The sequence below is a fragment of the Mytilus californianus genome, unplaced genomic scaffold (genome assembly GCF_021869535.1).
Source record: "Mytilus californianus isolate M0D057914Y unplaced genomic scaffold, xbMytCali1.0.p SCAF_7, whole genome shotgun sequence".
Taxonomy (NCBI): Eukaryota; Metazoa; Mollusca; class Bivalvia; order Mytilida; family Mytilidae; genus Mytilus; species Mytilus californianus.
This window is the reverse complement of record NW_026262723.1, coordinates 110,037,399-110,059,641: the sequence shown is the minus strand read 5'-3', so window position 1 is coordinate 110,059,641 and position 22,243 is coordinate 110,037,399. Positions and strand designations below refer to the sequence as shown.

Here is a 22,243-nt window from a genome sequence, read left to right as displayed (position 1 = left end):
TGTTGCTTGATCATTAACTATCAAAAGTAACTTCTATCAGCCCAAATCTTATCGCTAGATGTAAAATATCTCGATGGTAAAACTAAGTAATATATATCTGCTACCCTCAGTAGCTCTGGCTCTCACTTATAAAGTCATACTAGGGTCAGAAAAAGTGTTCTGCAGTACCACTTTTTACACAGATAAATGTCAACATACTGTCTGGCGAGCGAATTCATGATAAAAAACGGCATTATATGACTTTTATAAAACAAGTTCTATTCAAGAACAAATAAATACGGATACTCGTCATTAAAAACTTCCCTTTTTTAAACCCCAGCTTCTTGTTCTGGGGATAGATTAATTCGAGAAAAAAATTTGGAAAGACTCAAGACTGGGTACAGTTTTAAAATCTATTCACAATTTGTTTATAAACAGTTGTCGTTTGTTGCTTGATCAATAAAGTCCAACGATATCAAAGATCTTTTACTAGTAAAGGTTGTCATATTAAGTTATAACAGATTTCAATTCAAAGTAAAATAAGACATACAATGGGCATATTATGTCATTACAATAATTGTGTAGCTTTTGCCCCTCTCGAGTCGGTAGCTAGATATATAATAGTTGTGAATAAATGTTAAAAAATTATGGCAAAAATGAATTTATATATATATAACTGAAAACACGAACAGAGTCAGAAATAAATGTCTTAAACTTATTTTTGAGATTTATTGATTATTCATACTAAACATGTTAAACGAAAAAGAGAAAGAAAATAGATACATCTAAAAGACGAAAATACTGTTGGCATTGGATTATTTGAAAATGGATGTTTTGTAGAGGAATTTAAAATCATGTATACACATACAAACACTATGATAATAAAACAGAAAGACATATACATGTCAACATGTAAACGCTCTCCCACAAAAAATATGTAAATTCAGCATGTTTAGCTTTGAAGGGTAAGTAAGATAAAGGCCTTAGTGAAATAGATTGAATTTTGTCGAACGCTTCGAAAGTTACGTTGGAATGTAAACCCGAAAAAGGCCTTTAAAATACTCTCATGTGAAATTTTCCAAATCTTATGGATTTCAATAGAATGAACAACACGAACACCAACAAAAACGGGGGACGATCTCAAGTGCTCCGGAAGTGTAAGCAGATCCTGCTCCACATGTGGCACCCGTCGTTTTGCTCATGAAGAAGATAACCACTGACAAGGTTCTTGATAATTGATATTCCATAAGTTATTAAATTGGCATTCGGTATAAATATTCTGCTTCTTTAACTTACTACAGAACGTTTTTATAACACCGTGGCTTTAAATATTTTCAGACTCTATGCTTGAGGATTTTGATGGGGTTCAGAGAATAGAGAATAATTGGAAAAAAATGGGGGGAAAAGTGCGGAATAAAGGGCCAAATCAAATAAAGAATAGAGAAAAATGGACAAAAAAATAAAGAATAATAGAGGTCTGATATATAAAGGATAGAGAATATCAGTCAATATAAATAAAAAATAGATAAAATTTATCTAAACATTTTAAGATTGCAGTAAGTAACAACCACACCCCTTTTAACACCCATCCAGACCAGACCCTCATGCTTGATTCAGACATAAAACTGCAGTTCTGTGAAAAAACAAATTGACTGTACATAGCATTCCATATCTAAACGCCTGTTCTTTTTTATGATAATAAAAAGGTTAGATAAAATAGAAAGCAGAACCCCTGCAGCCTTTTTTTCTGGTATTTAATTCGTAATTGTGACAGTGTAATATGACAAAAGGACTGGTCGTTATGCCCAGCAGATAAACCATCAGAATGTCCTCTCTTTGTATTGGATTTGGAGTTGAAGAGTTGTAAATTTATATGTGTTTAGAAAAACTTTGAATTTTTCGATATTCTAAGGATGTTCTACCACAGGAATAAACTACCTCAGCTGTATTCGATGCAACCTTTCGGAATTTTGGGTCTTCAATGCTCCTCAACATTGTATCTTATTTGCATGGCCTATTTAAATATTTTTGATTCGAGCGTCACTGATTTTGTGTAGACGAAACGCGCGTACGGCGTACAAAATTTTAAGTCCGGTATTTATGATGAGTTTATGTGTATATGGAAAGACTGCGGACTATATCGTTACAACCCCTGACCTCTTCTATGCATGTGTACATATTTTTCTACAAAGCTCGTATTGACTATGCATACTTTCACTACTGGACGCTAAAAAAATAAACCCAGATTATTGAATCAATCTTATAATGACCTGTTCGAAAGATGCACTTGCTTGGAGTTATTTCAAAGTGTTTAAGAATGAAGAAACTCTTTTGCATTAAAGGTTTTATAATTAAAAAAAATAACGGTTTTCTGTTTTAGTCGACAAAAATCCATCTTAAAGTAACACACTAATGTTGATTGCAGGAAAATATTGACATAGCGATACAACTATTATTTGATTACATAAATGGTATTTATGTCTCTCCTACCGATAAGCAAAACCATATTGTTATGTCAAGTCCCGCAGTGTATGCCCCTAAACAAAAGTTTCACGATGTAAAAATCTACAATTTTGGAAATTAAACTAAAAAATTGACAAAATTACTTCCCACCATGTTCAATTGTGAGCCTCATTTTTTTATTATTTTGGTTTGATTTGTTATATAATGACATATTATGCAACATATTTCCTTATTCACACTACAGCGGAAGTTGTTAAACAAACACTCCCTTAGTGTGTACAATTTGGACAATAACTTGACAAAATGTATTGTTGTGATCTCAAAAATTAGTTATAATTGATCAAATAAAATTTCCGGTTTCAAAATGGCCAATCGTGAAATAAATCATTTTTAATAGGACAGTTTCTATATATTTAACAATTTTGGACAGAAACACTTTAGTTCTGATAATAATCATTTATTTTTATTCATCATCTGTGCACATTTTATTTTATGTAACTAATTATATTTATCTTTGAGGTTTCCCCTTCTGAAAACATGGATTTTGACATTTCTACATGTAAAGACGTTTATAGTTTTAGTGTTTAATCTCCTATTTAAACTACCACTTAAAACACTTCTTTGTCTAAATACGTAATTTGTGAATTAAAATAGATTCCATTTATTGAATTACAATAGTAAATTACAATAAATTTCCTATAACTAAAGAATGTTTCAACTACTGTATCACTAGCCTGTCAAAGTTTCGAAGGTTGTGAGTTCGAACCCTGCACGTTGCAGTTGCGCTAAACTCTAATAAACTTAACTGACTAAGATTGTCAGTTTTCCTGTCGAAGGTCGGGGTTCTCTCTGGGCACTCAATCTTGCTTCCTCCACCAATAAAACTGACCGCCACGTAATAGCCACTAGTGCTGAAATGGCGTTAAACATCAATCAATCTATCAATCAATCCGAGTGAGATATCCCACCTTGAATTGTTGTAAAGTTGATACCTATATAAAGAAAGAGATAAATACTCACCATCTACTTTTTTGGCTATGTTTGAAGCTCCTAAAAAAAACTAGCTCAACCATGCCACATGTTAATGTCACAAATTTTCGAAACAAATTAAGTTGAACCAGAGACTATGACAGTGGCTTCAAAAGCTTGATTTTATATGATATGGACCTGTTTTGTTTTATATGATGTTTCCCCCTTCCTTCCACCCCATGTATATAAAACATTTTTTGTAATTAAAACGACGAAAAATTGAAAATCTATGAAAATAGAACTATCAACTTTTAGATCCTTTTTCAGGATTTTATGCATATTTAAAGAATTATCTTATTATGATGTTATCTAACCATACAATTAGGTTTCTCATCTCTTTTGTTGCTGTTATTCATTTTGGAAAGTTAATGACAAATATTGTATTTATTTTCCCCTGTAGATGTCCTTAATAATGTATGGTTTTCTTTAAGAAATAAAGCAATTTCGAACTCTAAGATTTTTAATGAAAGAAGTATGTCATGAATTTTACATTTTGTTTTGACATACATTTTTGAATTGCAACTTATTGATTGATTGATTGATTGTTGATTCTCCATCGGCAATGGACTTAATTAAAGTCCTTTTTTTCAGTTGTATAGTAATGCAGCTGTTTGATTCAAATTATACTGCAGACATGTGTCAAAGGTTTAATTAAAAGATTCATCATGAGTTTCCGGGACTAAACTGAATAATATTCGTTCAATCATTTTAGCAAACAAGACTTATCAAGTGAACCTCTTGTTCAGTTACAGATAGTAAAAAGGGAAAGGGCAAGCGCTTATCAGCTATGGACGTGTAAAATATATCTAACCACAAGTGGGATATTAAGCTGGATAACGTAAAAGTTAGATGACAAAACTTGCTACATAGCTAACAGACTATCTATGTAATGTAAAAACTTCGTAATATTTTACAAATCAAAATCATTTGAGAACTTTTTTGAAACGCTTTTAAAACGGGTTCTAATCAAAACAATAACAATGGCGACCTCCATGGCCAGAGAAAGTGAACACAGTTCTGACCATTTGTTAACGAATTCACAACCTATTATTAATTCACCATCTCTGAATATCAACAAAAGGTCTAACCCTGATAGTCCAGATAACCTGCCTGCAACCCAAAAGCAAAATACACGACAGATTAGGCGTCGCAACTCCATAGGCGACCTACGAGATATCGAAAAAAAGACACCAGCAACACGTAAAAACATTACAGACAAGGTCATTGAAGCACTCACCAGTCCAGATGTTCTCAATACAATAATTCCAGTATTGGCTGAAAAAATCAGTGAAACCTTAACTCCACTAATTGAAGAACAAGTGCAAAAATGCATCGCAGCACACGTTGAACCATTTAAAAATTCTATCAATGAACATGAAGCCAAAATAAATGACCACACAGAAAATGTATATTGACTTATTTCCCACGTTAATACCATAAACACATTTTTCTTAACTTGAGTATTTTAATAGTAGACAGATGGTCTAATCCAACAAAAGCTTTTTTTTCTTTGTTTTTTTTTTAGTTATCCGAATAATTGCATTCAACTGCTAGTTACACCATTTTTCCAACACACTCTCTTTCCCCTGTTCACTTGTACATTCAATTGTAACTTATTTCTTTTTTCCACTAATATAAGTAATTCCAGGTTTGAAAATTCATGTATTATCAAACTCGTATTGTGACGATGTCTGTTTAAGTTCCTAAGTGACTAAATACATTGAAAAAACACATAATATGTGATACCCCACTTTTACCCACCTCCCCCTTTTTTTTAAACTGGATACAACAGTGAAAATTTGTACCCTTTAATAAAAAAAAAATAAAAACTTTATTCATATTTAATGCTTTTTTCTCACCTAAATAAAATCAATACAAATAAACCGCAAAATAATCTAAATTTAATAAAACAGTTGTTTGCAAAACCCGATAGAGTTTACTTCTGTGATGATAAATGTAATATGACTTCTTTTTGTTGAAAACTTCAGATGCCTCCAGCTTTAAAGCTCTATGTAAACAAAATGTTATAACCATGCAAAAACATGCAGTTCACTGACGTATACTTGGGTTTTTGTTTCAAATTTATGATAATAAATACCTAAGTATGAACAACTATGGGTCAACTATACTGAACACTTTTGAATGTATTTGAAATATAAAAGAAGACATTATTATCAAAACGTACTAATGATGAAAAAACCCTGCTTTACTTTATAAAATTTGAAGCAGTTATTAATACTGTAAACCCTTACGACCTCTATTGACGATAATTGACATTGAGAATGAAGTTATCTATTTAAATTGGGGTGCGTTTGACTAGAAAGTCCTAAAATATTAAAGACTTCTTGAAATTTGAATTTACAATTACATATACGAATGTAGCTATATTGCTGTTATTATTATTTTTTGTCTGTACTGCACCATGTAATGTATATGATGTATTTTGTTGTATTGATGTCACTTGTAGTATTTGTTTTCATTTTGCGTGGCTCTATGCATAAATGTTGAGTTTATAGGTGTTTCCTTTTTTTTTTTACTTATTTAATTTTTTTTTAATATTTTATTTAGAACTAATAAATTCTTCTCAATCACTAAATAATCCTTAAATGCAATTAGGTAAGAAGTTTGCAAACTTCTATAACCATATGATTTTACACGTAACAACATATCAGTATGATGCTTTTTTAAAAAAAAGTTCCAAGTCTTCAAGTAGTAAATCATTTCCCATTTCAAATACAAATGCTTTCCCTCGTATTTCAAACCTTGTTTCTTTTGTTTTGTATATTTTTCTTTTGTTTGTCTTTTTTGAACTTTTCCTCAGTTATATGTGATGATGTGTGTGGTTGTTGTGATTTACATATTTCGTTTTGCTGCTTTATTATATGTATTATGATTGCTATGATAAAACCCAATGGGTAATTGTATAGAACAATATAGGGCAGCTATCGGGTTATTTAATTTATGTAGATGCACTTTTAGACTCGGCAGCTTTAACTCACGAACTAGTGATAGCTCTTTAAGGTTCATGTGGACCCTATAGCTAAAAAGTGTTTTCACTTCAAAATCTACTCTGACAGACAAACCTGTGTATCTGGAAAAGTTTTAAAGCATAGCATGCCCTAGATAAATAAAATTCAAATGCATTGTATGTTTTAGAAAATTTAAAACTTAACTGAATTTTGCAGTGCACTTTTTTTCGTCCCTGCAGAAGATGATAAAATTAACAAACAGTTGAGTTTCACTTGATATGGTCCACTCAGGTACACAGTTTAAATCACCCATTATTGTCACGTATCTATTGTCCACCTATTGTCCATTTCAATCAATATAGTTCACTTCAATTATTACCTGTTGGGAAGTTCTCAAACCTCTTTCCCAACTTAGTTTATTTTGGCACCTTCAAGAGGAATGAAAAAAAGTGCACGGCAAAATCCTGTTATTTTTCTAATTTTCTCAAACATAGATTATATTTGAATTTTATTTATCTAGGGCATGCAATGCCTAAAAACTTTTCCAGATACACAGGTTTGTCTGTACACAGAGTAAATTTTGAGGTGAAAATGCAGCCATTTTAACCAAAGGGTCCACATGAACCTTAAAAGAAATATTACTTACCAATTTCAGATGCTCGTTACTCGTCGTCTCTCTCTCACTTCTCCAGAGCTTAAATCCGAAAATAGATATTGTTTTTCTGTTATTTGTTTTAAATGTCATCCTAATTATTGGAAATATTGAGACTAATCCAGGTCCGAATACAGATATTATAACTGACTCTACCAGTATAAATGAAACCTCACTATCCATATGTAACATAAACATACGTAGTCTAAGAAATAAGCTTAATTTTCTCCAAAATTTTACTGATGAATTTGATATAGTAACTTTAACTGAAACTCATTTGGATCCAAGTGTGAACATTGACGATTTGCAGCTTTCCTCATTTTCAAAGAATATAATCCGAAAGGATCGTAACAGTGCCGGCGGAGGCATTGTCATCTATTTTAAGGATGATATATCCGTCGTACGTAAAGGTGAACTCGAAAACCACATTGATGAGACAATATGGGTAGAGATTAAAGGTAAAGGTCAGTCATTTTTCTTTGTTGTACTTATAGGCCTGAGTGGACGGACAATGACTATTAGACAAGACTTAATTATTCGCTGGGATTGAGTTACCAACTAAGCGAGAATATTGTGATAACAGGAGATTTGAACTCTGATTTATTTTCAATCCATAATAATAAATTATATAATACAATGAATCTTTTTAATTTAGAAAATGTAATAAATAAACCGACAAGGGTGACTGGACACAGTAGCACATTGCGACACAATTAAATATTCTATTGCCGACGTACTTAAATTACCGTCTGAAATAAGTGATCACGATGCTTCTTTAATATTTTTAGAATGTCCGAGATTTGCATCCAAATCATTCAAAAGAGAAATTTGGTTGTACGATAAAGCAGATTTAAATAAATTTTCTTCAGGACTTGATTCTGTCAGTTGGGATGCACTTTTTTCTGATGTTGAGGATGTTGACGAGATGTGCAATACATTTACTCAAAAAATCCTTGACATCGCAAGGCAGAGCATCCCAACTCGATATGTTTATATACGAAACATTGACAGACCATGGTTTGACAACGAGCTAAGGAGAGAAATCCGCAGAAGAGACCGATTTCGTATAAAAGCCTTAAAAACTAAAAAAGATTCTGACATTAATAAATACAAAAAGCAGAGGAATAAAGTAAATAATTTGAAAAAAGCTGCAAAAGAAAAATTTGAAAGAAGCTTGGATAATATCATCTTAAATAACGTGGATAACCCCAAAACTTATTGGAAGATAATGAAAATGCTTATAAAATCCAATAAGGGTTCTGGTGATTTACCACCACTTAATAATATTATTCACGATGAAAGTATGGAAGATGTAGTGTACGGAGACGACGAGAAATGTAATCTGTTGAATAAATATTTTAGTCTGATTTCTTCCCTAGAGGAGGAAGGTGATCCCATCCCTGAAGTTGAACCAAGAACCAATATTATTTTAAATGATTTAGTAATTGAAAAATATGAAATAGTTGATATAATTAAAACTTTAGATCCTGATAAGGCATCTAGTCCAGATGTCATAAGTCATAAAATGCTGAAAATGTGTCCTGAAAAAATAGCAATTCCTTTAAAAATAATATTTAATTAATCCTTACAACAATGTAAATATCCCACCAGCTGGAAGACTGCAAATGTAATTGCTTTTTTTAAAAAGGGAGATAGTTCGTTATCATCTAACTATAGGCCCATATCGCTTATAAGTTGTGTAGGGAAAATAATGGAGCGAGTTGTTTATAAACATGTCTTCAATCACCTACATAGAAATAAGTTAATATATGAATACCAGTCTGGTTTTCTTCTAAAATGTTCAACAGTTCACCAGCTTTTAGAAATTTACAACTGTATTTTAAATTCACTAGAAAATAAAGAAATTAGCTGTTTTGTTTTCTGTGACTTTTCTAAAGCTTTTGATAAATTTTGGCATCAAGGATTGCTATATAAAATGAAGTCATACGGTGTGGACGGGAAATTATTGAATTGGTTTAAAAGTTATCTGAACAACAGACAACAGCGAGTTGTTATTAAACAATCGTCGTCAGAGCTTTGCAGTATTTCAACTGGTGTCCCACAGGGTTCTGTTTTGAGACCGCTCTTATTCATTATTTATATTAATGATATTGCTAAATTTTTTTTTACTATTAATAGAAAGGTAGTAAGCAAGTTCTGCTTGAGCTTGTTAACAAAGAGTTGTGTGATCCGGGCTGACATCTCTCTCATATATGTTGATTTGTTGCATTGCACAAGGTAACAGTTTTCTCTGACTGTTAATTTTAATCAGCCTGATCATTCCATCGTTTCTATGACAGTTCGTATAATCGAAAAAATATACCACAAGACTAACAATCCTCAACTTGCAACGCCTCTCCGTAGACAAAAAGAAGACTACTGGATTCGACAATTGGGAACTGCGACACTATATATGGTTGCAATGACAAAATTGATGGTATAGGTATTGTATCTAGTCCTTCCTGTAGCTCGGTGAATGTGATGAATATTTTCAACTCTACTCCTCGACGTAGACGCAGTCATGGTCATCGTCATTATACATCACCTACTTTGCATGATGTCTCTATTAATGACTTGCTGCCATTTATACAAAAGCCGTTAGGTATTCATCACATTCGCACGAAACTGTATTCATTACCCCTTTCAAAACTTCATTCTCTGTTCAATTTATGTTTGGAAACCACGGTTACAAACCCTCATTCAAACCAATACAAACTTACAGCTATTATTTCGGATATTGCAAGTCACAGACTTTTCAAACCAGTTCGCATTGGAAAAGATGAAAAAGAGAAAAGATCTTTTCTTAAACTTTCCTTTGCCAACAAAGGTCTCGATGGCGTCAACTTAGGCAATATCCTTCATCATAAATTAGTTCAGTCGAAAATACCTCCTTATTTTAAAGATCAGTCTGTACCAATAATTTCTTATACCTATACCAAACCAATTGCAACTAAAATTTTCAATTACAAACACGTTTTGCAGGATCTCAACATTGACGACTTCAAGTCTAAACCTCCTGATTGCACCTGTGCTAGTTCCCAATTCACATATAATCCGGCTGGCCACGTTATTACCGGAGACCTCAACATTGTCGATAACACTTCCCTGCGAAATTTGTTATCCAAAGGTCCGAAATATCGTGAGCCTAAATCCATCAATTGGAAATACAACTTCAAAATACTGATGGATTCAGTCGAGGATTATGCCAGGCAATGGGCTAAACGCGAGAAAGAAGACGTAGATACTCTTTCCGAATGTATTAAGGCTGTGAGGTCGTTGATACAAATCCGAATTAAGAAACTAAATGGGCATATCAATACCCACGCTACATCAATTTTTAAAGACCCAAATGTTGCAAAACACTTGTCCTACCTCCATGACAAATATGTTGTTGTCCTCGCAGATAAAGCCCCAAACAACATCGTTTTTGTGTGTAAATATCATTACATAAACTGCTTGATAAATGAATTAGGTATTGACAATTCACTTGGAAACTCAACATATACCCTCACGACACTTACCAAAGAGGAAATCCTAGATAATCATAGGTCTGTTCTATGTTCCTTTGGAATTTCAACCAAAGACGAAGAACTGGATCTTCCATCACTGTATTGGATACCTAAACTACATAAGTGTCCTTACAAACAACGGTATATTGCTGGGTCTTCCAAGTGCGCCACGAAACCTCTTTCTAAATTATTAACATCTATTTTATCAGCAATCAAAGCCGGGCTCCAAAGTTATTGTGAAACTGCCTATTCTAGAGGTGGCGTGAATCAGATGTGGATACTAAAAAATTCCAAAGATCTTTTAGAGTACATACAATCTAAGACTCTCTCATCCTGCAATAGTATTAAAACATTTGACTTTTCTACACTTTACACAAGTATTCCCCATTCCAAACAAAAAGACAAATTGAAAGAGTTGGTATTACTTTGTTTCATTAAAAAGAATGGCGAACGTAGATACAAGTATCTTGTCTTGGGGAGGGATAAATTCTTCTTTGTAAAGAATCACTCTGATTCAAACAAAAAATTCTCTGAAACTGACATTATCAAGATGCTTGATTTCTTGATTGACAACATATTTGTTACGTTTGGAGGACGTGTTTTTCAACAGACTGTCGGAATTCCAATGGGAACCAATTGTGCCCCTCTTCTTGCCGACTTGTTTCTTTATTATTATGAGGCTGACTTCATACAGGAGCTTCTTAGGAAGAGAGATAAGAAGTTAGCAATATCCTTTAACTCTACGTTCCGCTATATAGATGATGTTCTCTCACTAAATATTAAAAAATTTGGTGACTATGTTGAACGAATCTATCCCATCGAACTAGAGATAAAGGATACTACAGATACAGTTAAGTCTGTCTCATATCTTGACTTATATCTAGAAATTGACAAAGAGTGTCGGTTGAAAACAAAACTTTTCGACAAAAGAGATGATTTCAGCTTCCCAATTGTGAACTTTCCATTTCTATGTAGCAACATTCAAGCAGCGCCTGATTGATACGATATTCCCGGGCTTGTGTTTCCTATCATGATTTCCTTGATAGAGGATTGCTGCTCACAAGGAAGCTATTAAACCAAGAGTTCCAAATGGTGAAGTTGAAGTCATCCCTTCGTAAATTTTACGGACACCATCACGAGTTGGTTGACCGTTATGGAATAACCGTTTCACAGATGATATCGGATATGTTCCTTATGTCGTAACTACAATACCCTTCCCTTTTCACGAATGTGACTTACCGAATTAGACTATTTACCGGATTTGTAATAACATAAGCAACTCGACGGGTGCCACATATGGAACAGGATCTGCTTACCCTTCCGGAGCACCTGAGATCACCCCCAGTTTTTGGTGGGGTTCGTGTTGCTTAGTCTTTAGTTTTCTATGTTGTGTCATCTGTACTATTATTTGTCTGTTTGTCTTTTTATTTTTGGCCATGACGTTGTCAGTTTGTTTTCGATCTATGAGTTTGACTGTCCCTCTGGTATCTTTCGTCCCTCTTTTAATGACGTCTTTAAACTAAATCCATTGGATGTTGGATGTGTACTTAGATACATGAAGTGCTTTAAAACTTTTTTATTAATACTAGTAGCTTAGAGAAATGAAGGCTTCGGAGCAAATGCAGTGTGTTTTCCATTATAATTAATATTTCCAAGGGCATAACTCGTTAAAAATATTTGATCAGCTCTTATTTTCGAAAGTGTCAAAGACATTGCTGATATAAGCCTATGATATTAGTTTCATAAAATTCTGGCAAAAAAATCATTAGAGCGCTGACGATGCAATTTTCTATATAATCAATATTTCCAAGGGGCATAACTTTAAAATTTTAAAAATAATTGATCGGCACTCGTCAAAAACATTGATGATATAATCCTATAATATAAATTTCATAAAAATGTGCAAGAATTGTACACATTATAGCGCTGATAAGGCAATTTTCCATATAATAAATAATTCTAAGGGGCATAACTCTTTTAAAAATTATTGATCGGCACTGATTTTCAAACTCATCACAGACATTGATAATATAAACCTATGATTTAAGTTTAATAAAATTCTGACAAGAATTGTACATATGAAAGCGCTAGCAATGCAATTTTCCATATAATTAATATTTATTTCATAAATAATTGATCGGCACTGATTTTCGAACTTATCAAAGACATTGCTGATATAAACCTATGCTATAAGTTTCATAAAAATCTGGCAAGAATTGAACACATGAGAGCGCTAACGATGCAATTTTCCATATAATTAATGTTTCCAAGGGTCTTAACTCTTTTAAAAATAATTGATCAGCACTGATTTTCGAACTTGTCCAAGACATTGCTGATATAAACCTATGATATAAGTTTCATAAAAATCTGGATAGAATTGTACACGTGAGACATTAACAAGACCGGGCGGACGGAAGGACGGATGGACAGACGCCCGGTATTTCTATTTCCCCCGCAACACGTTGTGCGAAAAAAAAACCAATTTTCAAATACTCTTTTAAACAGTACCATCGTAATAAGATGGATTTTTACTAAGACATTAAAAAAAAACCCATCAGTTCGATATCAAGTATTTTATTGCATCGAACATGATATCGGTCTCGCCCTATCAGTTATAGTTTTTCCTATGGTAGAATATCCTTTGTATTTAAAAAAATCAGTTTATTTATAATGATGTTTTTTTTTATCGGTCATCCCAAAACTGCTTAACAGCCTGATTCCTGGTAGCAGCCATTACATAATTGACTGTTGGTTGTAGGGGAATTATGTGATATTTCTCCTTTACAGTATCTGATAAATGATCTGCGATCATTTGATATGAACCACATGCCGTAGGCGTGCACTGCTGGTCCTCGCATTCTTTCAGAAGAGAATACAAAGCCAAAAAGTCATCTTGACCTTCTTTTGGGCACAGTTTTACTATACACTTAATCATTACGTATATGCCGATGACAATTACATTGACTATAAAAGGAAAATTCTTTACTAATGTTGAAACCAACATGGCTAAAAACTCGTCATGAACAAATCTATCCTTTAGCCAAACTTGAAAAGAGAGTTGAAGATAACGGTCTACTTTAAGATTCTTGATTGCATCGACGATAGCTGGATGAATTTTGTTTATCTCAGATAATGCAACGGTACAATCTCCATTCAAATAGTAAAAAAGAGCAAATTGAACTCTTCCCGATATTTGCCCATCATTGAATTCACAAGGATATACGAGTGTAAGAGACTCTCTGTAGAAAATTTCAGCTTTTTTTCGCGACTGTCTGGTACCAATCGAATGATAAAAGTCTGCTATCTGTCTTGTGATTACAGTTCGAAATGCGCAAGTAAACTCCAACGAAACAATTTGAGTTAGAATTGCTAAAACTTCTTCCATTGCTTTGCACTGTGAACGATTCCAAATAGGCATCATAGTTGTTAGCGATGACAAAAGCTGCGACTCGTTTATAATTAGCTGCTCACAGAATGTCCATGAGCTTACACAGTATTTACGAATGGTTTTACAAAGTATTCTACATGAAGTAATTCTGGCATTTTTTATATCCCAGTTTTTTGCAGACAAAAATATGCTTTCGACATCATTTTCACAAAGTAATTCAGCAATGACTATTCTTATGCGACCGGATGACAGAATGTCTCTTATCTCATCTGCTAGAACCAGACAATCTTCTTTATTCTTGTAGTCTATCATGTTATTCTGTGGAATAAAGTAATTTGGTAGGTAGTGGCTCCTGTACATAATCTGGAGAATATGTAGCGTTTTGAATAATAACTCCATTTGCCGGGATGGAATCCAGCTGGCATTTGGTAGGACGTCACTTATCCACAATATTACGGTTTTGATGAAATATGAACACAAGACATCAGCGTTTTTTAGATGTATCATCTTTAAATGCTTTATTAGATAATAACAATGGTACTGGGTTTCCGTCCACTCCCTCACTAATAACTTTTCTGCTTCTGTAAAGGACAGTCTCCATTCTATATCGTTATGCAAACTGAGGGCATGACCAGTCGCTACCGCATACACACTCAACTGTTTTATTTTCTCAACATCGCCATGAAAGCATGTTCGTAGAAAAACATCATTTGCAAACGATGGCCAATTATCGCATTTAATCGCGTGCACGATGTCATTCGATGTACCTTCAACACCTTCTTCTGTTAGAGCTGGGCCATTTATATCATGATCATACCCAGTCGTGCCCCATTCTTTCATTGTTCTAACAAAACCCGTACTGCTCAAGTAATGATGACGTCCATCCTTCTTTACCTGATAATCTTTATAGTCGTAACATCTTCGCGTAATAGATGGAACAATCAATTGTATGTATCCTGGATGACACAGGTCGGAAATGAAAGGCAAACTGTTCATATTTTCTCGCAACTTTCCAAAGTACTCGTAAGCATCGATCCAAGTCGCAACGCAAATCATATCCAAGTCGCATGCATTTGGCATTCCTTCAGCATAACTTCCAGCATACACTGGGTAGGCCATTGACGCTTTTAAGTCTGGGAGAAATTCGTGCCATCTTTTCTCATATGCCTGCCAAACTTCTACACAATTTCTTTTCATTTGACGGGTATCCATTTCATATGTCATCATTTCTGTTACAAAATTGTTCCAAAGTTCCGAAGTCCAGTCCTCGGGTAAGTCAGATTTGCTCAAAATATTTCTTACTTCCTCAACCACAGAATTCCCGTCACAGTGAAACATAAACGCTCTTTCGACTGATTGCATCCTTTAAAATGTGCTTTATTAAAGTGTTTAACAAACTTTTTGATTTTTTTTCGGATCACTTATTATTTCCTACGAAAAAGAAAAAGTCATCTAAGTACCACCAATGTTGAAGGATTGAGACGATAAGTTCATTTTGAACAAGACAATGTATATTCATTCATTGCTTTCCAAAACCTAAAATAAAAAGCTCTTTATAGATTTGAATACAAAGTTAAACAGTTTAAATTTAAAAAAACACCGTTGGAGCGACACCGAATATTGATACTAGCTGAAGCGTAGAGAGGTTGTAGAATGCAAGCTGCCGTACATATCAATAAATAAGTTGCCGTACACTATAGAAACTGTCTTTGATTAACATAACTTATAAAGACAATATATATGGTCTTGTGTTTTATAGTGGGTCATAATTGAATAGTAAAAAGAATTATCCAATTGTTAGAAACATTAAACCGGCCAGTTTTCTTAATCTGAAGTAATTGGTGCCTCATTTTTTATCTCCCGATTTAATTTACGCTGATGTGTAACATTTCTAAATAATAAGGAGAACAGGTCAATTCCTAACACATCTTTATAAAAATCTTAAGACACGTGCAATAATCACAAATGCATACAATATTGGAATTCTCACCGGAGATTACAAAATTTTACAACTTCTCTACATTTCAGCTAGTAGCAATATCCAGTGTCGCTCCAATACGGTGAACAATGTCTAAGTCATTGAAGCAGTATATAAATGTTAGGTTAAAATCACTTTAAATGCTGGTAAATCTTTCTTGTTTATGTAATTCTGTAAAAAACGATGAATATAAGAGAAGTTTGTTCATAACAAAACCGTTCTAAAAACGTTTTATTTTCAATCTTGTTTTTTTTAAATCAAAATTCATGCGATTACTTTTAGGGAAGAACAGCATAATGGCATATGTAACCAAATTATAAATGCTTAAAAAGAGTGCGTACATTTATGCCAGGGTTCTGTATTTCCCTTCGTTTACACACACGATAATTGTGATAAGGATGTCGTTCGTCGTCAAAATTGTACAAACATGTATAATTTGTTCTAAAAGAAACATATTCTTCACCTGTATATGGCAGAAAGTTGACAATTTTAAGGAGTATATAATTCAGACCGAGTTTCATAGTTTTTATTTTATTTTGGTCTTCTGATTAAAAAATACGAGAGGAAATTGACAATACTTGACGGTATAAATGGGATTAACAGAATAAATAATAATGGTCAAAAAATATATGGAAGGGTCAATAGATGATTTCCCGCAATTTTGTTGCAACTGATTACCAAAAGAATGTTTGCAGTTAAACAGTAAGAATAAATTCCGTATCATTTAAAATAAGCATATTGCTTATTCAACATATTATTTTAGCAGCATACCACAAAAATCATGCAAATGGTGATACAAGCATGAAACTATGTAAGAACATGCCTTTCGGTGTATTTAATCATATTTAGGGGGTAGCCACGAAAAAAAAATCTAACCGATCATGGTGACCATCTTTGTTTTCAAAATGGCGTCTATCCAGGTAAAACACATCAATTGTATGTTCCCTATTACTTACATATTGCTTGTATTTTATTCAAAATGTTATTACATTGAGTGAACGAAGGTTTATTTTTCTGGTTGTAGTAAAAGAACATCACTTCCGGTCAAATATTATTCGATAACTCACTTCCGGTTAAGTAAATTATTTACATTTGACCCATACTACCACACGCCAATGTTTAAATCATAGTACTTTGATAATTATTAATTTTAAGCATCTTTTGGGTTGGTCTTCTTACCTTATCTATAATAAATAGTTAATTTTTAGTCTTTACTTGGCGTCTGTCCATTGTGATGTTGCCAGTCATTACTTTTGTTTATCACTTATCACTAGAAAGCCTTTCAGAGAGTGATTTATTTGCACTACCAGGGCACACTGGTATAAAACACTAGCTGCCGATCATCTCGGCATGGAATCAAGTATCAGCTTTATAAGATTAAAGTGCTACCAACTACTCCATGATTGCCCCAATTATTAAGTCGTGGATTCGTACCTGGATCGATAGGATGTGCCAACGCGGGAGAGCCGAGTGAAGGAGGAGGGACTTATTCCCCTGGATGATGTACAGATCGCACGGGATTTAAATGATACTGGATAAACGTTTGGGCTGAATGTAGGCGAACTTTTAATTGGGTTAACCGAATTCAGTTGTATCACATACAACAAAGTGCTATACAGGTGGTAAAAGTATAATCCCTCGGCCTGAATATCAGAAGTGGCCAGATATTATACTCAGACAATATTTGCATTATTGTTCTATCGTTACAATGTTGTTCACTTTAGTTTATTTATATAATACATGTAGTTGATTTCTAAAATGGCGAAAAGAATTCGCTTGTCAGCTTCCTCAACAGATGGTTGGGAAACTGATTGGACAAAATGTTTTTTGTGTCAGGAAAACACAAGAGGACCTACTGAAATTGTCAGATGATGTAAAATGTTGGGCAAAAATATCCTCTTTTTCAAGAAGTAAATGCACTCCCTGTCCCACTTGATATTCGGCGATTAAACGACAGAGAGGAAATTGAAAGCACAATGAAAAAAAAATGCTTAGTACCATAATTTATGCAGAATAAAGTTTAACAATACAGAACTTGAGAGAGCCCAGAAACGCGATATGTCAACAATGCCATCTTGAAGTTCGAGTGAATGTAAGCCCCCTAAACGTTATTGTTGTACTCCTCGTTCGAAGGACCAACAACCAGATCCCGTTGAAAATGTGCATAAATGTTTCATTTGTGATAAGGAATCGCCTTTATCCGCTTTAAGAGAGGCAATGACATTGAAACTGAACCAACGATTAGTGGATTGTGCAACAGTACTATAGGATAACAGATGTTGGCAAAATTAAGTAGTGGTGATTTCATAGCACAATAAATGGTGTATCACCCTTCTTGTCTCACAGCTGTATACATCAGAGATAAAGAGAGCACAGATGGGACAAACAGAGGCCGAAAGCAGTTGTTCGCTGGAGGAAAATATGATAAAAGAAACTGCATTAGCTGAGCTGATAACATACATCTTTGACACTCAAAGAAATTCTGAAGTGTCAGTGGTGATTCAATTAGCGGACCTGGCAAACCTATACGAAGAAATATTGGCACAACTTGGTTCTTCTTCTGCGCAGGTACATTCTACACGCCTGAAGGACAAGCTTTTGCAGAAGATGCCAGAACTAGAAGCCCACTCAAAAGGCAGAGACGTCCTTTAGATGTTTGAAAAGTATATAGGACCAGCTATCGCGTTTGCTTGTGATTACAATGACACCAGGCATATGGTAAAGACGGCTTAATGATTCGCTGCCAGTTAGCTACTAAGAAGACAACATTTAATGGATCCTCGGTCTCTGAAGATATCGATGACAGCATATCACCTTTGTTGCAATATGTGAAAATGATAGAGTATGGACCTGATACCTAAATCGCAGTTAGACAACGTTTCTACAAAGTCCGACTATTAATGTTTAATTATCATCCAAACACCCAGAAAGTTCATGTACAACACAGACATTCAGCTGATCGTGAGACACCATTTTATGAGTATATTTGACTATCACTTTCAGCAAAAACTAGGAAGAGAAAACTTAAAGATACGTTATTTGAACATAGGTTATGCATATCTTATGATCGGGTACTGGAAATGTCAACTCAATTAGGTGAAGCTGTAGTTGCACTTTATTTGAATGAGGGTGTGGAAATTTCCTCCTTCATTGTCTCAAAGTGGAAAATTTAATATTGGCGTTACATCACTGCTTATTGCAGTTCTAAAATCTAAGGAGGATTTTCCAAGAGGAAAACCTCTGTCAGACATGGTAGTAGTTGATGGTTCGGCTATGGTAAATACGAGAACACCGCGTGGAACATACACTTTTTGATGAGTACGCGAAAGATTTTGCAGTACATTAACCACCTTACTTCAAAACATTCAAGAGTAGACATAATATTTTATATTTACATAGGAGGAGCCTAAAAGCACAAACACTTAAAACGAGGGGTGTTGGAACCAGGCGGAAAGTTGTGGGCACCAGACTCCGAAAGCTTGGGAGTGGACAAAAACAAGACGGAATTGTTTAATTTCCTTGTCGATAAAATTTGCTTCATTCAATCTGACAAAATGATTTTTGTGACAAAAGGCGAAGATGATATGACAATTTTCTATGATGATCATGATGATCTCAGTCTGTGTAATCACGAGGAAGCAGATATTTGTTCAAAAGTGTAGCTGAAAGGGGGTTTAAATAGACACTGATAATCAGCTCAGACACTGATGTAGTGGTTTTAATAGTGTCTCTATTCAGGACACTACAAGTAGAAAAAAATTGGGTTGCATTTGGAAAATTGTGAAATTGATCATTCTCTTGGTCCTAAATCGGTGACTTTGCCATTTTGTCATGCTTTCACCGGATATGACAGTTTCTTCGCTTTTCATGGAAAGGGAAATAAGTCGGCATGGCAGACGTGTGAAATACATGATGAAGTAACCGAGGTGTTTGGGCGATTGAGTAAGAAACCTGCATTGGTTAGTGAAGCTGATATGGAGTTGATAGAGGCATTTGTTGTAGTTATGTACGACAGAACTACAAAAACATTTGACCTCAATGAATCCAGGCTTGAATTGTTTGCACGCAAACAAAGACAGTATGACACAATTACGCCCATCAGAGCTGCACTGCTTTAGCACACAAATGAGTTGCATATCGAGGCAGTCATCTATGGGGACAGGCATTCACACTTGATTACATCTATCTAGTCCGGGCGATTAAGGATGGCTTAAGGAGACAGCAGAAGAGGTGTGGATTCCCAATTGGACACAATTAGCAGCCATTGCAGCATCGTGCCAGGAGTTACACAAATGTGAATGTAAGAAAACTTGATCTGGTAGTTGCAAGTGTTATAAAGCTTGTTCGACATGTACAACATTGTGTTCCTGTAGCTGTTAGAACGAAATACATTTGAAAATATGGTAGAATCTGACATCATTCGACCTTCTATTATATCTTCAATAATTACCTATATATCAAATGGACATCTTTATCACATATCCTTACTCCATTATTTCACTCGATTGTATGATCTTTTACCACCCTTACCGGATGTGCTGATTTATGTTTACGATTTTTGTCTGCTTTACATATTTTCAGGTCATTTTGTTGTATTTCAAATAGTTGTCATCACCTATATCACGTTAAAAGAGGTGTGGATCTGTTTTCAATTTCCACTATTGAGCAAAAATGATGTCAATTTTAAATTCAAGATGGCCGCCGTGAAAAAAGTTCAAAAATATGTTGGCTAACCCTCTAATATGCTTAAATACACCCTAAAGAACATGTGTGCCAAATCCTATGCTCGTATCACCATTTGCATGATTTTGTCAAATTTCGGTACTAATGTGACAATATGATGGGCTTCAAAATATATATATTTATATTCTTAATATGTTTAATATGTTTAATAAAATTCATTGAATAAAATAACACAGGGAAATATCTATCAAGAAAATTATACAAATAAGATTTAGACTGATGGTTTTAATTCAAGGTTAAAATTATATGTACACATGTAGACCATATGCTGACATGTTATAATAACAATTAGTTAATGAACTGGACATACCCAAGATTCACAACTATAAATTGTCCAGATTGGTAAAAACATATCAATTAAAGTCAGCTTGATAGATATTCATCTGTTTATCTTTAGGATAAAAACTATTATTGTCAAAGTAATAGAAATTTTGATAAACTGTTATATTCAAATGAAATTGTATATAAACTATTGCTTGTACTGTTAAAAGGCCTTAGGGGAGACCGTCCTTTATGGACACTGGTCCAGACCGGCTTGAATAAATTGTTGTTCCAAATAACCGTGTGTTGTGTTACACTAAGCCGCCCAACTTTATGATTTTATAGCAAACAAAATGATTCCTCTACATGGGCAAACTCTAGTCCAAATCATTACGACGTCTTGAATGGCTATGTTATTAGAAGGCCGAAGCCCTTTTCCCTGTTTGACATAAATTTGGGACATAATTTTGCCATAAATTCTTCACTAACGACTAGAAGTATTTTGCGTATTCAGAAACGCTTACCTTTTGCGTGCTTATTTGTGTAAAATATTTCCAGAATTTTCTAAAAGAAGTGATAAAATAAGTTACATGTTCATCCTCATATTGTGAATTTCCGTAAAGATTTGAATAAATGACTTTCTGAAAATTACTTCATGTGAAAACTGATTCCTTGTCAAGTTCATAAAATACATCACTAATTCCGTTAAGAGTAATCTTCCAATGTTGTCATTTTTCTTCTTTGTAACGAAGTCATTTGTATGTTTATGAACTATAAATAGGATATGAAAAACTGTTTATTGACTTTTGATTTTCACATGCATACACATATGTAATACATATATATATAGGTGTAAGTGAAAATTCGATACGCAAAATGACCAAACCAATGCATATTTTTACCAGTTTTATCCATGTCTAAAGAAAAAATATTTCTCTTTTGCATAGGGGTCATCCAATGTCGAATATGTTCATACCTCTTCACAATCAAACAAATGTGACTCACCTGGTACAAAAAAAAATCTACTTTCGTTTTCAATTATTTGGTACTAAAGTAAATACGTCATCAATTCCGGGTTACAAACTCCAAATGATTATCTCATTTATTTTCTTATTATAACATTACAGAAATATTAAACTGCAAAAAATCATAGCATTAATTGGTTTTGAGTGTGTTTGTATGTAACATTCGTTTTTCTTAAATCAAATTGTCATCTTAATGGGACAAGCAATATTCCGGGGAAGGGGGGGGGGGGGGGACTATTGTACACAA

At 33.9% G+C, this 22,243-nt stretch overlaps 1 protein-coding gene across 1 annotated transcript; it reads right to left on the bottom strand.

Annotated features, from left to right (window-relative positions):
- Positions 1-12,162: 12,162 nt before the first annotated feature.
- Positions 12,163-21,951, bottom strand: LOC127710034 (uncharacterized). Its single transcript, XM_052215756.1, has 2 exons — positions 21,496-21,951; positions 12,163-15,525 (listed from the first exon to the last, which is right to left on the bottom strand). The coding sequence occupies exon 2, from the start codon at positions 15,349-15,351 to the stop codon at positions 13,285-13,287; it is 2,067 nt and encodes a 688-aa protein (XP_052071716.1). The 5' UTR covers positions 15,352-15,525; positions 21,496-21,951; the 3' UTR covers positions 12,163-13,284.
- Positions 21,952-22,243: the final 292 nt, after the last annotated feature.